At 36.2% G+C, this 17,282-nt stretch overlaps 1 protein-coding gene across 1 annotated transcript in view; it reads right to left on the bottom strand.

Moving 5' to 3' along the window:
* Positions 1-12,265: 12,265 nt before the first annotated feature.
* Positions 12,266-17,282, bottom strand: part of sorcs3 (sortilin related VPS10 domain containing receptor 3) — a 120,358-nt gene continuing 115,341 nt past the window's right edge. Inside the window, exons 25-26 of the mRNA XM_044346647.1 lie at positions 17,109-17,269; positions 12,266-15,883 (exon numbers count right to left, since the gene is read on the bottom strand). Of these exons, the coding sequence (XP_044202582.1) occupies positions 15,825-15,883; positions 17,109-17,269 (220 nt within the window). The 3' untranslated portion in view covers positions 12,266-15,824. The remainder of the gene's footprint in view (positions 15,884-17,108; positions 17,270-17,282) is intronic.

Below are 17,282 nucleotides of genomic sequence, written 5' to 3'. Positions count from 1 at the left end.
AAAATGCCAAAAATGTGTGTCTATAAATTTTACACAGGAACAGTGCACACAAAGTCCAGTGAGTTTCTGACCGACTGCATCAAATAGTTTTTTGCTAATAAAGCTGTTATGGACAATGTGTTAGCAAAGAGTGGCCCATTTAAACACCCAGCAAACATGGAGTAACATTAGCATTTATTTAGAGTTGTATTCAAATATATATCCAACAAAATTACACAGTTATTTTATTGTCACTATAAAATTATTGATAAGTGCAGCTTTAAGTTAACAGTTAATTTATTTGCTGATGAAGACAGTGAGATACTGTAGAAAGCTCCAGAACAAGCAGTTAAGTGTACCTTGAGAGTGAAATTTCGAAAGAAACAATGTAACTCAGATTTTTCAGGTTTTAGTTATAGTACAAGTCATTGTGTAAGAAGCAATACAACCACAAGGATTTCAGGGAAAATGATTTTATACAACTTGGATTTTTATTTTTGTTGCCCCAAGCAAGTTTGTATATAAACCCCCAAGTTTGTATAATTTATTTTGATGAGAAAATGAAGGTTAAAGGTAAATTCACCAAAACTAGTCCATTGTACATATCCATCACAGTTTGCAGCATGACTTAGCCTACTAGTTCATCCTTGACCTATGACATTTGCTGTAGTTGCATGGTTTTTCTGTGCAATGGAGGATTATTATTGACATTAAAAGTGTGCTCACTTTTAGCTCCAAATAAAGTGGCCAATGTGGTAAAACTATCATCCTGTTTAGAACCTGTATAAGTGTCTTGTCACCTATTTTTAGGAATGTGGCAGTGTTCTGAAATCTCAGTCATTCATCTGGTGAGTACAATGTTATCATCAATAGATAGAGCAAGTAGCCCAAGCCACGTAAATAAAACCAAAGTTGTTATAAACCTAAGTTTATCCAAAGTTTTCCTTCAACTGCTTGTTTTGTTTCCTGTGGAGATCTTGCACATACATTTGGAATTGATAGGTAAGTAATTTTAGATTGAAATGTCATCCTCCAAAGACATATTGCCCACACAAACAACCAGCAGGTTAAACTATTTTAGAACATCACTGAACTGGGTGCCTCTCATGTATTGCTATGCAGGGTATGCAGTGGTGGGTGTAACCTTATTTCAAGGTTTCTCACTGCAGAGGTGCATACTCCCAAAGAAGCCAGACTCTGCTTTTCCTTGATTGTTGTTGCTACCTCTAAACTCAAAGTTTATAGGGGAATAAATAAACCTCAAGGCACGTCTTGCAGTGTTTATCTCCAATGGCCCAGCAGAATAGGATCACAGTGTATCTCACATCAGAAATCAACCCTTCCTGCACTGTCTTGAATTTGTCGACAACACAAAGCCAATCTTTTAATCATTCTGGAAAAAGAAAAGATTTCAAAATGCATCTGCATCCAAGCAACAGGGTGCACGGATGAAACCTAAGTAGCAGCATAAAGAGCTGAAAGATCTGCATACAAAGTGACACAATAGCTTCAGACAGTCTCCATATGGGGCTTTGGAGCCAGTAAAATTGAAAATGAAAGCACAGATGCTGTCGCAATACATCGGGGGATCACAATTCAACAAAGAGTCTTAGAACTGTCAGGATGTGGCAACAGGACTGTGACTACCATTGCTGAGTAGAGGCACCTTCTGACAGCTTCACTTAGTGCATCATCCCTGTTTTTATGGGAGCCAAATTATCATATTTCATATGTCAGTCAAATATGAAAAGATGGCTGTTATCCACAGGCTAGAGCAGCAGTGTGAAGTGTTTTTCACGTCCAGATAATCTTCTTTATGAAGTACTTTTTGATTAAAGACTTTAATAAGTTTCAATCCATTTAGCCCTCTTAAAAGTAATCAAACTTAGCAAATGCCTCAGTATCTCTTATACTTATCTTTTAATGGGTTATTTTAATGGGCACTGCTAATCCAAATATCTAAATTATTATCAAGATACAGCAATCATATTGATGTTAGACTCTCTGCATCTGATATATCTGTCTCATCTATCTCTGCAGCCTTGCTGAACCCTCTAATTGGCCTCCGTGACCTTCTATTCAAGGCACAGAATCCTGCTCTGAGGCTCTGCCAGTTAAATGAAACTAATTATTTGAAACAAGATTTGTTGTTTTATGACATGCTAAGCATACTTATATTTGCTACCCTGTACCTTCTGTGTTGTAAGCTTGGTGTCATATTTGTACAATTACTGCACAGCTGATAAGAAGCTTGACACTGCGGTGGTTTTACAGTTGTAGAATATCAAATCTAAGAGGGTATCAGATAATCTGTAACACTGATTGAAATGAATACTGAGCAAAACAGTCCCAATTTAAAACTGGGTCAGTTGATGTTGACAGTCAGGACAAAACAATTGGCATAGTGTGTGGTGTTTAAGAATTATAATTGTTAGTCTGATGATCCATTTGCAATTCACACTATGAATATTTTCAAAACAGAATAAATACAAGGGTAAAAAAAAGTTCTAATAAATCTATTGTACAGACGGATAGATTTCCCTCAGAAGTTTGTGGAGACACTAACAGAGCTTAATATTGGAATTACATTTGTCAGGTGGGCAGAAACATGATTTTGAATGAATGCTAATTTTGCTCAGTGTCTGCTGAAAGTGGTTAGTCAATTGTTTATTGACAAGACCAACACGACAACTTTTTAAGGTGATAATGTTGTGTTTTCAGCTTATTCTCCTGCCCCCCAGTGGACATAAAATCTATTTAATGCAGCTTTAGGCATGTTTGATCTTTACATCTGGAATTACATCGACATCGTGAGTGAGCCAAAGAAATAATAATTGAACTGTTTGAAAATTATGAAGTGAGCCATGCAACAGTAACAGTTTATAATCACATCTGTAGTTCACTTCCTACAACGTTCAGTGACCTTTAGCTCTCTGCACAGTTACTGCAATGCAAATGTGTGTTTTCCTGTTTCTTTGAGTAAAAAGTAGAAAGGAACATGCAAATTCAGATTCCCTCCAGTGTGTTACTTTCTGTATTTACTTGGTTACCCTTCCCTCTGACAAAAACAACAACAAACAAACAAATAAAAAAGTTAATTAAAAATAGTTATCATCTGTCTGTCAACCACACAAAACAGCTGTACAGCTGTGAGCCGTACAATAAGAGAGCTCTATTCCCGATTGTTTCATACGACTTGAGTGGCACTTAGGTAGTTTTTTTTTTTTGGCACAGTTTAGCTCGGTACGGAACAATACTAAATATTCTAGCTTTGAATTCATGACAAATAGCCCTAGGCCTGCCGTTCTAACTGATCAAAAATGCCAGCCTCTCTGACATCAGGTAGATGATGCATATTAATGATTTCCATCTGTGAGTATAAAATAACAAATAAATAAAAAAATATCTTTTTTCAAAGACTGGATTTCTGCATACATGTTTTATGAAGATCTTAAAAGTTTTGTGAGGCAGTGTTGGGATACAGAGATCACTCCTAATTCTTATTGTCTTTATCCAAGTGTTGTAAATAATGATTACTTAATTGCATGAATAAATAAGAGAGAAACTGGTCATGTTGGTGGATCATTGCTCATATGTTATTCATATGGTAACTAATGCAGGGGGAGGCAAAGTTTCCTCTCTGTGAAGCCCAGTTTAGTTAATTGGGTATGAAGCCTGTTTTTTTATGACAGCATTACAAAGGTCAGTGTCCCTGCAGTTTGCCTCACTGGATAAATGTTGATGGACCTCCTGAATGAGCAAAGAGCTTTTGATCTCACTAAGTGCCTCTGTTTATGTAATGTGCTCTGCTCTCCAAATGAGATTTGGTGGTAGATTTAATAAATTGATTATTATTATTATTACAGAAGTTCAGCATGCATACACCCAGCCTAATGGCTCTGTTCTAAAGACAGTCCTGTGCAAAACAACATAGACAAGTTCCGCTTTGGTCAGGAGTTTTACAAAACAGCTCAAAGTCAACTAATTGATTTAATTAAGTGTTAGCTACTTTGTAATTTCATTAATTACACTACCCTGCACAGGTGCAGCGAGTAGATGTGGTGATAGAGTTTGCATTCCTCTATTAATAATCTCTAGCAAACTGAGCATCTGTATCCCATGGAGATCTAGTTGTTGTAACCGTCTATATGTTTCATAACTCCCAGATCTTAAAGCACATGTCAAGGATAATAGACTCATTTAACTTGGAAATGTTGATATACTTGCTTATAGGCAACACTTGAACTATTAAAATGTGAAATGTTTTGCTCTTTGTTAGGATAAAATCATTAAATGACTTTATAATCTGCAGCTGTGACAGTCAGTTAAACATACACAGTAATTACACTAAAATTAATTAAGAGATAAATCATTTTACTGTATTTACCCTGTAAAAAAAGGAAATAAAGAAAACATATTGCCGCTGTCTGTGTTATATATATTACATATGGATAGATTGAGAATTTCAGCATATGCAGTGTAGTGTTACCACTAGAATGCTTTTACTGTGAAACAGCTGCAGGAAATGTTAAGGCTTGCCGCCAAAGGTCATATCAATCATTCTTTGACTAAAGTAGGTTTAAATCTTGACTTCAACATTTTTGAATTTGTGAGCTCATTCTCCTTTAGACGTGCGGTTGGGACAAACTGTAAAATGGTAAAAAGCCTTTTCAGAAGGTCTGATAAGCGGCGACAATTGCTTCTCAAAACTGACAATCTGGCAGCTTGGCCTGCTTTCCGCAGTGGCTGGCTTGCTGTGAATAGGTGTGAAAATAAGAAGAACTCTTTTCCCCATATTTTTCACATTCCCACTTCCGCCATGGTCCACAATCATCACAGTGTGCTGGCAGCTAAGGATGGAGGAAGGACTGAAATCAGGATGGAGTTCTGAACAACAGCTGGGACAGATAAACAAACCTGTATTCCACCTGTAAATGTAATCCTTTATTTTGAGTAGTCTGTTTATCAATGTATCATGATTAGGCTATTTCTCCTTTCATTATGACAACCAGCTTCTTGTCCCATCTTCAAATATAGCTGTCCTTAAAAATATCTATAACTTCACCCAGTCACGTTCTGATAGTCTGTAGTGGTAGGGTGTGGTATGATGTGATGTAGCCAGTGATATTGTTATTAGTTGGGAAGGTAGGTTTTATTTCCTTTCTACCATTTATTCTAGTTGATCCACATTCAATCTATGATGTTTGCAGTTTGGTTGTAGTCCTCTCTCGGTAAGTATTTCTTTCATCCTTAAATTCCCCTCCACTCAATAATGTGTTTTTCTTCTTGTTCCTTCAGTTGGATGTTTGAGCTTCACTGTGCACAATGATGTATGTGCAGAGTTTGACTCTAGAGGAGGGTCACACTCATCTGCTGAAGGGGGAAAGTTTCTCTGTTTAATGAGCGTACCTACGAGCAGGATTTATGACATCACAAGTAGTTTAGAGTCAATCTTGGTCCATTATTCAACTGATGTGGAAACATGAAGCCTCCAGCGCACATGCACTGAGAATTGACTCGTCAGTATAGGGGACATCTTGTGTCCAGCAGTTAAATGATTAGAATGAAAAATATTTGCATATTCATAAGTTCAAAGTAATTGATTTTTGAATTTGTTGAATTGAATTTGTGTGGAAAAACATATTAGACAGAAATTATTATTCAAAGCTGTGTATTTTATGTCTTAAAACCTGTCTGGAGAGGATCTTTAATTTTCTGCATATACGGTAAATGTGTAAATCTATAGTCTCTCCTCATGTTGCTTCCTTTCTACTGTTCTGCAGTAAAAATGTAATAAAAAAATCAACCAGTGCAGAAAGTGTAATACTGAGACAGTGGAAGCCAACCTTTACCTGTTTTTTTCCACATAAGCCTGCACCGCTGCCTTGGTCTGTGCCTCCGTCCTCCACCTGACATGCAAGTCTATCAGTAACCTGCACCAAGGGTTAGAGTATGTGTTCAGGATTCTAAGAGCCCTGTAATACATTGTATCAGGCTCCCAAGGTGAAAGGGAGAGACAGGGGCCCAAGATTAATTCGAGCTGCAGTATAATGAGGCTGCTCTCAGACTTCCCCGGTGAATAAAGACAAATGGCTTTTGTTTGTGCCAGCTTTGCCATCTTGCATTGGTAACTCCAATAATTCCATTTCATGTCTAAGTCTCATCTGCTGCAGCCAGAGAAAACTGCGAAAAAAAAGTGATATAAACTGTAATTGAGGGAGGCTTTTATGAAGTGACAGGGTATTTTTTATACTCTGGTGGAAGTAATCCCGTGGGGGTGGGTGGAAGCAGGAAGAGCAGGGGTCTGGAGCATCTCAGATGACAATGCTGTCCACTTTCAGGAGAAAAGTCTTTCATCGAGCACAACAAATATCTTGCTTCTAATCACTTTGCTCTTGGCTGAATGGACATTTGCATACAGGTTTCTTATAGAATCCATCAAATGAAAGATTTTACTTGTCAGGGTCAAGAGATGCTAGCATGGATTTCACTGCCATACCGTGAAGTCATACAATCTCTGTGGTGATAATTAAAGCCCCAATCAATAATCGCTGTAATTGCTCCACCACTGTCATATCGTGGCTGTGGCTACATGGTCTACAAGGTCAGATCTGTCACATGTAAGCTGGACCAATCATGTCTACACGTGACCCTAAACCTGACCCTAACCCTTTCAAGTGCAGCAAAGCATGACAGTGTAAAGTGAAGTACTGCAACTCAGTCTTTAAAACCCATCGAAACCTGCTTTCTTATCAGCTTCTTACTGTGAGCCATGGAGAAAACACAATATTTTATGCAAATGTTAAAACAGTTTGGGTTATTTCTGTATCTGAGATTTTTGTGTTTTGTTTGTAAATATGCTCATGTCACCTTTTTTAAGTGGGCAGGGATCTCTTGGAAAAGGGTGGTCTGGTTCTAAATGTCTGTGATTTAAATAGATCACTGACAGCTGTTTCTACAGGTTGGAGAAGCAATCCACCAATCAGAATTATGTATGCAGGAAAAAATGTGGTTGTGGTGACACAGTTTAAATGGACACATTTGGATTACTTCATGTGAAATGAAATAGCAATTCAGGCTGATTACCAGGATAGGAAAAGAGTGATGTCATGTGCTTTTGTGCACCAATCAAGATTTAGTAACATTTGAATTAGAATCTGATGACAGTTTCTAGGCCACCAAAGACGTTTATTCAAACCACAGTCAGAAACTCCTGATGAAGCAGATTATTTTTAATCACAAGAAGCTGTAAACACAGCACTGACATATTATCACCTCATAAAGCTGACATTGCAAACATAATAGTAAACTATTTACACAACCAGCAGATATGGAGAAACATCAGTATAAATTCAAAGTCATGTGTCTGTCCACCTGACAAAAGTTAGATGTTTTTAGCTCTGTTTTAGTCTTCACTAATTTGTATTTATTTTTTATCTTTTTAAAAAAGGGTTGCTAAAGCTGCTAAATGCTCCACTATGTTCACCAGCTAGACAAAAACTGTGTGTGCTGTTTGGTACTGAGCAAGGAGCATAGAGACAATTTATCAGAGCTTTTTTGCTAGAAACAGCTGCCTCCTGTTGCTGGAATCAGGATTGATGAGAGCAGTGAGACTAAAGCAAAACAACACATTTGCAGACCATAAAGCCAAAATAATAAGCTGAAAGAGGCTAAAACACTGTGTAGAGCTGAGGGGAACACAGAACTGAGTAATAATTCTCTGTTGCTTTGTCACTTCGAGTTACACCTTTCACATAATATGTAGTCATTTTTTATTTGTTAATATAAAAATACTGATTATTGCAGCTTTAAGATATAAAAAAACACCTTTCAGGGGCTATAATAATAATAATAATAATAATAATAATAATAACAACAACAGTAATAATAATAATAATAATAAGAGGAAGACAAAAAGAATTGACAAAAGTTATAAACTAAAATAAACTATTAAACATTTTCACACACAATTAATGATAGATTAATTACAGACTTGTTTGCTTTTTCCAGCCTTGATGCTAAAAGCTTTATTGCTTCTTGTTTGTCATCTAGATTTGACATCAACAAATATAATGCACGGTATTATTTTAAATGACACAGGCACTGTCTATTTGTTGTATTTTTTCTAAACATGATTTAATAACACTATAATTATTGGAGCTGCTTCTTTTGGATCTTGTCAAAAACATTACTATTCTGACAGAATTGAATGTGTCTCTAATTAGAAATGGCCTATCACTTTACCTTAGTTTTGTTTTTCCTCTTAACTGCCAGCAAAGCTAAGTGACAAATGACCGCAATGACAAATGACAAAAAAACACATCCAATGTGTCATTAAGTTATATTTGGGGAAAAAAACTGCAATTAATACGCTGTAAATGATGTTAATGTCAGTATATCTGTCAAGGCAGCAGTATGAGTTATTTAAAAGGATAATAAATCATATCAATCAAATCATGGTCTCAAATCAACAAAACAAGATCATCCAACCTTTTAAACCTTAACTCATAGTGGCTTGTTTACCCATAATATACTGTAATGTAAGAACTCACCTGCCTGCTGATAAGTCCTGATAACAAACTCCTTACATTGGACCGACAGACATGTGGAAGGAAAATCCCACCTCCTTACAGAGGACTGCATTAAGCTCACACAATAAAAGCTTATGCACAAGTGAAAGTGGTTGAGGGACTGCTGGGTACAGAGTTAAGCCCAGAATCTATTTCTCATTTTCAGTCACCACTTCGTTCTGTTTTTGTCTCTCCTCATGTCTTAGTGCTTTGAGAGTTCAGCTTAACACAGACACATCAAAGATGGTTAATTCTTTTAGTAGTGTAGTTTCTGACTTAAAAGAAAATGGGATTTTTATTGTGTCTCATGGTTGTAGTTTATCTTAAAAGATAATTAAGGTTTATTAAAACTTGAGTCTTATCTTCTGAGCTTTGGCCATAATTTCTATTGGTTATGATAATATTGTACTTACCAAAGTAATTGCTGAGATCCAGTAACACTGTGACGGCTCATCAGGGCAAGACACACAAGCAGCTCGGCATTCAGACAGGTTGAAAACAGTCAGATTATCTAAAGCACTTTACTGGAAGGTAAAACTAAAAGTGAACACGCACAAATAATAATCTGTATAATCCCTTACTCAGAAAAATTGTGTGCAGAGACACTCACTACTGTCATTGTACATGATTTTTTGTTTGTTTGTTTTGTTTTTGTATTTTGCATGAAAGCTCTGTTGGAAACAGCTTTACGGTGGACTCCAATGGTGCCAGACGTACCAACCATAAACTGCTTGTTTCAATAAAAACAAAAACTGCTCATCGCTTAAATTTGAATCACTTACACAACTCTCAGAAATTCTATAGCCAGGTAAGGTCCTGTAAAGAAAACAGCAGCACAGGGGTAAAGTTAGGTGATAACAGTCAACTATCAGACTCGCTCTGCAATGCAAAATACATTAGTGATGGATGTGTTTACCTTGGTGTAGAATTACTAAAAATAGCTTTTATTTGGTTAAGAGGATTGAAATTCTTCATTGCAATCCATTGTAAAGCTCTTCTCTGCAGGGACCATGCTTATCCTACATTGTATATTGGCTATTCATATAAAATAAGTCCCAGATTTTCCTTTAATCACTGTGGCACTGAGTTGGGTCAAACTAGTGTGACTCCAAATCACCTTCCACATTCTAATTTACATACCTGTAGGTCTGATGTTGTGCTCATTGACAGCTGTTTTACCCAAATGGAGAAACAATCAAGACCAATCAATCAATTAAGGCTGTTTAGGCAAGATTAAGAACGGGAATGACATTTTCCTGTGCCATAGCCAGAAATATTGGTATCGGTATTCTTGAAAAATAGCATAATGAAAATGGTGACAAGCTCAACTGGGATTGCAGAAGCTATACAGGTTGTTGTAAATCAACTCACAAAAATTGCAACTCTTGAATTGTCAAAAATGTTGACTGCTTCTATGGCAACCACTATCGCAGCTTCCTTGTCTAAAGTAATGGTATATAACTCACTACTAATTGATTATGCAAAACAAAAGACCCCACCACCTCTGTTTGAAAACAGAAATCAGCTACTTAGCTACCTAACTAGCTTCCTGGATTCATCCATGAGAAACAGCGACAGAAAAACGGCCAAAAAAATGAAAGGAGAAACATGGCTTAGATCCACACAAGAAAATGGCTATTCAGTCTAATTATCAGGCTTAACAGCAATTTTCCATTTTTTTCACTCAGCACGACTTTCCAACCAATGTATTTCAGTTGGAAGTATCTTTTATGTCTGCACCAAGTTTTTCCTTTTTTCCTTCTTTAACTATAATCGCTACATTACTGAACATTTAATCACAAAATTGACAGACTGACTTGTGTGCAGAACTCCATTCAAAAATGTTGAGATTGAATATTGCTGTCCTTTTCTGAAAGTGGACTGCTCACATAAAACATGATAAAACCTGACAGTTTGACTGACAGACCGACTGAATGTGACAGTTTAACAACAAAATTTGCGGGATTACAGGCAGAGTTTTTATGATGTTTTTATGAACTGTTGAATGTTGATTGAAGCAGGCTACCTAATAGGGATAATAATACTAATACTAATACTAATACTAATACTAATAATAATAATAATGTGCAGAGTATTAGTATTTGTATTTATCAAAGCAGCAAAATTATTTGTATTGTATTTGTATTCAAATAAAAGTGGATAGAGGCTTATTTTTGATTTTATTATGCTTTTAATTTTTTTAAAATGTTTTTAAAGTGTTTTAGAAGTGCTACAATAAGTGATCATGAATAAAATATCTTAAGGAGGTCCCCACACTCTTTTTAGTGGAAACAGTGACCAAAATGACTCATCTTCAGATATTACAATGCAAGCACACAAAGAATGTGTCTTGGCGTTTGCTCCCAAAAAATAAAAAAAATATAATAAGGTAATGATAATAATAATAATAATAAAATAAACAAAGTAATATTGAAATTAAATTGAAATTTTAAAATTTATTTACAGAATGGAACAGTAATAGTTTTGAAATGGGACATAAAACTTGAAATGAAATATTGGCTGTTCAAAGTACTATGGACAAAGAAATGAAGTGTATGAAATATATGAGGGTGACCAAAGCAACAGTTAAATATGACATGTGCATAAATAATTAAATTTTGTGACAGTAAAGGTTGAATGCAATGTACAATCTAAAGTCAAGTTTAATGAAATGTATGACAAGTGACAAGTGCAGGGATTAAATGAGGGGCGTGAAATTTAAAGTCCAGTTTGACAACCCCGTCCTCAACGTGGCATTGATGCACACACACACACACACACACACACACACACACACACACACACACACACACACACACACACAGCGTTGGAGTACTTAATTGGATGAGATGGCTCAATATTAATTGAGGAAGATTGTATGTTTTAAGATAGATAATTTCATATTAAATATCCTCAGCCACATATTCTAGGAAATATCAAATTAAATGAGCGATTTCACATTTAACAATCACAGGCTATAAAACACCTTTTGTGTTTGGATTTGTGTTCCAGCGGACTGGCAACAATTTGAAATGGAATGAAGCCCACAGATGTTAGACAACCCAAAACAGTAGTTCAACGTACCACATCCACCCATAACACAATACCTACCACTATCAAAAACTGACAAAAAAAAAAATTATTTCTCAGAATCAAGGGAGAAATAATAGGTCCACCTAACGGACTGACGCAGACTATTGACTGTAGGCTACTGATAAAATTAAAATAAAGAAGTGAAAACAAGGAAAAAAATCTTAGTTAAAAATGTATAACAATACAGCTTCTCGACTGACAGAAAAAAAAAACGTGATGCAGGCACGAAACATATTTCCAATTGAAATACATTAGTTTGAAAGTCATGCTGAGTGTCACAAAAAAAACGGAAAATTTGTTTTCATGTACATGAATCTATAAATTGAAGTTAATGACTATTTCACAAACTGCTGTGACAGGGATGGTGGGAAATAACATTGCAGCAATGTTACCATTCAATAGTAGTGCCGTATTTGGTTGTTTAGATTACTCCAAAAATTCTATAAGTACAGGAAGAAGAGGAAGAAATGAACAAAACTGGTGGTTTTCTTACCTCTGTGTGCTTCTCCACTGTAGATTACTGGTACATTAACTCATAAACCGAGCAGTTTAATTTGCAATGAGCATAATTTTCTTTCCACCCCTCAGTTCACAGGAATTTCATCACCCAGAGACCAAATGCATTGATGTACAAAAATACATTTATTTGAAACAATTTCAAAATGACAGTTTCTTTACCGTAGAAATATCGAAATAAAGATGAAACAGAACATTACTGATGATGCATGCATTGTAGATTTTTGTGCACTGAAGAACATTATAATGCTTTTGCCTTCTGAAGTATGCGAAAATCTTGCTTCCGTTTTTTAAAAGTATGGATTCCCCCCCAGAGATCTCAAGCTGGTTTTTACAGTATAATGTGGCATTGAGTTATCAGATGAGACAGAAATTTCCAGTGATCAAAATGGTGATTGAATGAACAATGAGGAAATAAACATCAGGAAATTACCCAAATTACCCATGAGCTTCTTTTACTGGTGACAGTTCCAATATATCTGTGCAGATATAAAGCACAACATTATCTGGTAGCCAGTCTTTCCTGTCTTTACAGCCTGTTATGAAATACTTATTTTCCAGCAACAGCTGCTACCAAGCATTATAGCCTGGTTATGAATACTGGACCAGTGTAGTTGTCATACATTCTTCACAATTCCAAAGGGTCCAAGAGAAGAAAAAACAAACAAACAAACAAACAAAAAAACACAATAAAAACATGACTAGAGCTGTGGTTAAAGTTTTTGATATTTCTTTTTCTATTCCCCCTAATCCTGTTTTACTAATAAGTTTCAGAACAAAGTGACACCATCAAAGCCCCCACCCAAACAAAAATCCAGCCAAGCAAACAATCCTTTGCTCATGACATGTGTTGAATACAACAAAGCTATAAAACAATCTCTGTTCAGTGTGTATTCTGTCTGCAGTAAACAAGGCCTGGCCTGGCTGTTTGGTTTGAGATGAGAGCACTCTGTTCAAGGTAATGCATATGTGATGTGACAGCCTATATCTCTGTGCAGTGTTCCCCTGCCCCTCTCGCTTCTCCCGCAAGCGCTGTTTACTTGAGCCGAGCATTGTGAGAACTCTGCATGGGGCATCCTCTGCTCAGCTGTCCAGCTTTCTGATTATTGTCTCGCTGGATACCAGGAGGCTTATACGAGTCAACTCGAGGCCACTTAGCTTTTGTAGGGCTGGAGAACACAGTGCTGGTGGAGAGTTGCATGCTGGGAGGACGCTACTACCTCATTTCAAACTAAGCAGAGAGTCAAGTGTTGGGTAGTGAAAGGAGCCTGATGGCACCAGGGAGAGTGGATTAATAACATAAAGCCAGCTTTAGTGTATTGTTTGTACACTATGAGATGTCTAAATAAATACAAATGCTTCTATTCTTCATATTTGGAGACAATATTTTGGTTTTGTTGGATGAACAAGACAGCAGTGTGCGGGCTGACAGAAGGAGCAGAGTGGGCAAATAATTCTGAAGCTCTGTAACAAGTGACAAAGTAAAGCACTCTTCATGCTGTGTGAAGGAAACACCCCAAAACCCTGAGCAAAGGACCCAGTAAGAAATACTGCACTGAAGGGGTTCATTCCAAATTACTGTTATATCCATTTATATATATATAAAAAATACAGAGTTGATACATTTCTTCAAAAAGAATTTTTGATATTTGATATTAAATTCAATATAACATACGCATTGTTATATCCTCTAAAATACAAATATTCTATAGGCCTACTTAGTGTTGGGTTCAATAGCATGAGGCTTTAAACACATTCAGGTGGCTAAATATAGACATACCTAAGACTCAAATATTCAATTTAGCTCTCTAGTCACCTTTTGAGAAGGGAGACAATTTTGAGGTTTTGAGTTTTAAATCTAATCAGTGTTCACTGGTTATCTGGAAATGGGATGAGCAGTATAAAATACACCATGTTGTATCTGACATGTAGAAATCATGTAAAATACTTACTCTGCACACTGTATTTTTCATGAACTTCTTGATCACAAAACCAACAGTCCCAATTCATGATCATTAAATTGACAAGCTTAAATTACTGATATAACATGCATAAGTTTAACTGGGAGACTGACCACTGAAAATGACGTGATGCGATCAGCAAGATTGTTTCAATTGACTCAACACTCTGTTGGTCCCGTCGACCTACAGAAACACACACAGTCCACTCACAATCCTAAAGTGGTGTTTCAGACTGATGTTTCTTTCTCCTCACAAACAGCCAAACCAGTTTGCAGAGAACTTAATGTTTCCAGATAATAGCCAAACATTTCATTTTGTCCTGTCATTAAGTTATTTATGGAATTAACATTAATTAATAGATAAATAATCTTTCAATTCCACCTGTAAAAATTCTGGCTAAAGATGAGAAGATTAACGTTATCTGAATGTTTTGTACAATAATCTTGCTAATTAATAATAAAAAAAGAGGGCTGAACGATGAAAAGAAAAAAAAAGATTTATTATCATCAGAGTTTAGCAAATTTGGACAGGAACCAAATAAAGAATGGAACCTGCCTACTGGTATTTTAGAGGATATACATACCCACACATATGTATAATATCACATTTCAGAAAGTTTTGGAATGACTGTCATCATGTTTGTCCCAACATGTGGATATTGTGATTTTGATCACTGGCAGCCACAATATAGTAAATATTTCATCCTGATTCAGCTTTTGTTCTGAGGCTAAATCAGAAATTTCAGAGCCATTGAATCAAAGGCAAAATTTAATGCAATGATTCCGATGACAAAATAATGCTTGGTTCAGGTAGTTTAAAGACTGTCATCTATGTAAAAATGTCAGACTATCTATTGTACTGTATATGTTTAATGAAAATATAAACACATAGAACATGTTCATGTTGATCCTTTTCATGTCATTTCCAGGGAAAAGGAGGGAAGTTAAAACTATAATAAGCTATTGCAGTTCTACCTGCATGAGCAGATAAACCCCCTGCTACTAGATACATGAATGAAGAAAATAAGAGCAGAACAGAAGTTTAGGCAAAACCGATTGAGCTCTTCTGATGAATGATTAGAAAATAACTATTTACAACACTTGCTTATCTACAACACAGAAATCGTGTCCTCAATTAGAACATGCACAAGTCAAGGACCTTATCAAAACAAAGTTGATTTCTTTAAGTTATGTTTGACTTTTTAAACACACTTTCAAAAATGGACCACTGTCAGATCTCCTGTCATCGCCATGGTACTCAGACTACGAGCATGTAGAAAGTAATAATATATACATTTAACAGAACAGATAATAATATTGTACATTTCAATAATATTCCCTGTTTGATTGAAGACTCATACATTATAGTCTATATATAGGCAGAAATGATTTTCAAAGCAAACTCCTTAGGAAATTTACATAACTCTTCATAGATTTCCACGACAGATATTTCACTCTGCAAATGAATGTTGTTATGTAGCATCCACAAAACAGAGTATGTTCGCCAGTAATTACAATGATCTCATTGAGTAAATTGACATTTGCTGCATGGATGTTGTTGAACTAGACATCCATGCAAGTCTGTATAAATGAGGTCCCTTAGAAAACTATTAACATCAGTTGTGTTGAGAATTACAAAACAGAAAAAGAGAACCCCCGACACTGTAATACTTTGCTCTGTACATAAACTGTTGCGCTCTCCGGCTTTACACACTAGTACAGTTTGGAATCTCCCTTGTGCTCTCGCAGGCATTTCCAACTCCCCCTGAGCAGAAACAAATGAAACAAAAGGAGACAAACAAGCCAAGAACAAAGACGCTTTAGAAACAAGCCAAGCCACGAACAAAGACATTGGCGCTTAAATGCCTGTAAAACAAATAACTACTTTGACACTGATACCACACATTAAGGTCTATTGTTGGACATTACACATTGATATATACATATAAATATATATATTTTAATTTGTCTGAACAGGGCTTTTCGACATTTGTTGTTATATCTTCTTGGTCAATATGAGCCACAACCACTTCACTACTGTCAAGTCAAGCTGCTACATGATTTCATAACTGACTGAATCTACTCTGTGGAGGATTACAGGTTGTATGCAAAAGGTAGCAATGGACACCCAACCTTAACCCAAGCTGAATAAAAATACAGTATTCAGCTGGAATTACAGCAGAATACTGATGTTTGGTGCTTGAGGGTGTCCATTTCTGTGTATGACCTGTTTCTTTTTTTCTACAGCTATTCTAAATTTCTACAGCTAGGTCAGAATCAGCTTGCAATCCTAAACTGTGAAACTACAGGAGCTTCAGCTGTCCTGTAAACTATCTCCGAGCCAGATGAATCCAGAGATTGCACTGACCAGATGACCTGCACTACTTACTGTTGGTAATGTAAAACAGACTGTGAGCATCATATAAGGTCAGAGTAAGCGGTATCTGACTAATTTGCTTTCGGCAACCTGTTGTTTTTGTGATGGACTGAAATATTTCTTTTAAACAAGTCATATTGTGACTAAATACTCAAGTAATTAAGGCCGCTGCCTCTGCGCTCCAGCTGGCCTAATGAATCCCGAGGCCACATGCTTAAATGTGTTGGTTTTATTAATTATTCATTGTTCTCGGAACTGCAAGTCTTGCTAGAATCCACTCTTTACTACATTAAAACCCTTCCAGTATTGTCTCTAATCTGTAGCTCCCTCTGCTTTCATGTTCTCTGAATAATTAAAAATGCTAAAAGGAGATTAAGTTGCCAATTCTCTGTTTATAAAATAATCCAAATTCAAATAACTAAAGTATGCCTAAGGGGTGAATGTGCACACATTTATTCTGTCTATTATCAAGTTGACTTTTACTCCAAAATCATCTTATGTATTCACTCACCAAACCACAAGCCCTTTCAAGGAATTGGACAGGGAACTGTCAGTCTATGAAAATGTTCATGAATGAATATCTTCATTACCTTTATGGGAGCTTTTCACTTACTTTTGACCCTGGCATCCAGTTCCTTCTCCATGAGTTCTTTGGATGTGGAGAACTCACTCAGAGTGATTTTAGGCGTGCTGTCGCCCTGGCCCACTGAGCCAATCATCTCCTGCTCTTTCTCCTGGTTCACCTCAGCGTATATGTTGATCCAAGGTATTTTTCTAAGGATTTATG

This window comes from Thunnus albacares, chromosome 3 (assembly GCF_914725855.1).
Source record: "Thunnus albacares chromosome 3, fThuAlb1.1, whole genome shotgun sequence".
Lineage (NCBI taxonomy): Eukaryota > Metazoa > Chordata > Actinopteri > Scombriformes > Scombridae > Thunnus > Thunnus albacares.
Note: the sequence above shows the minus strand (reverse complement) of the source record. Positions and strands in the feature narration are given on the sequence as shown.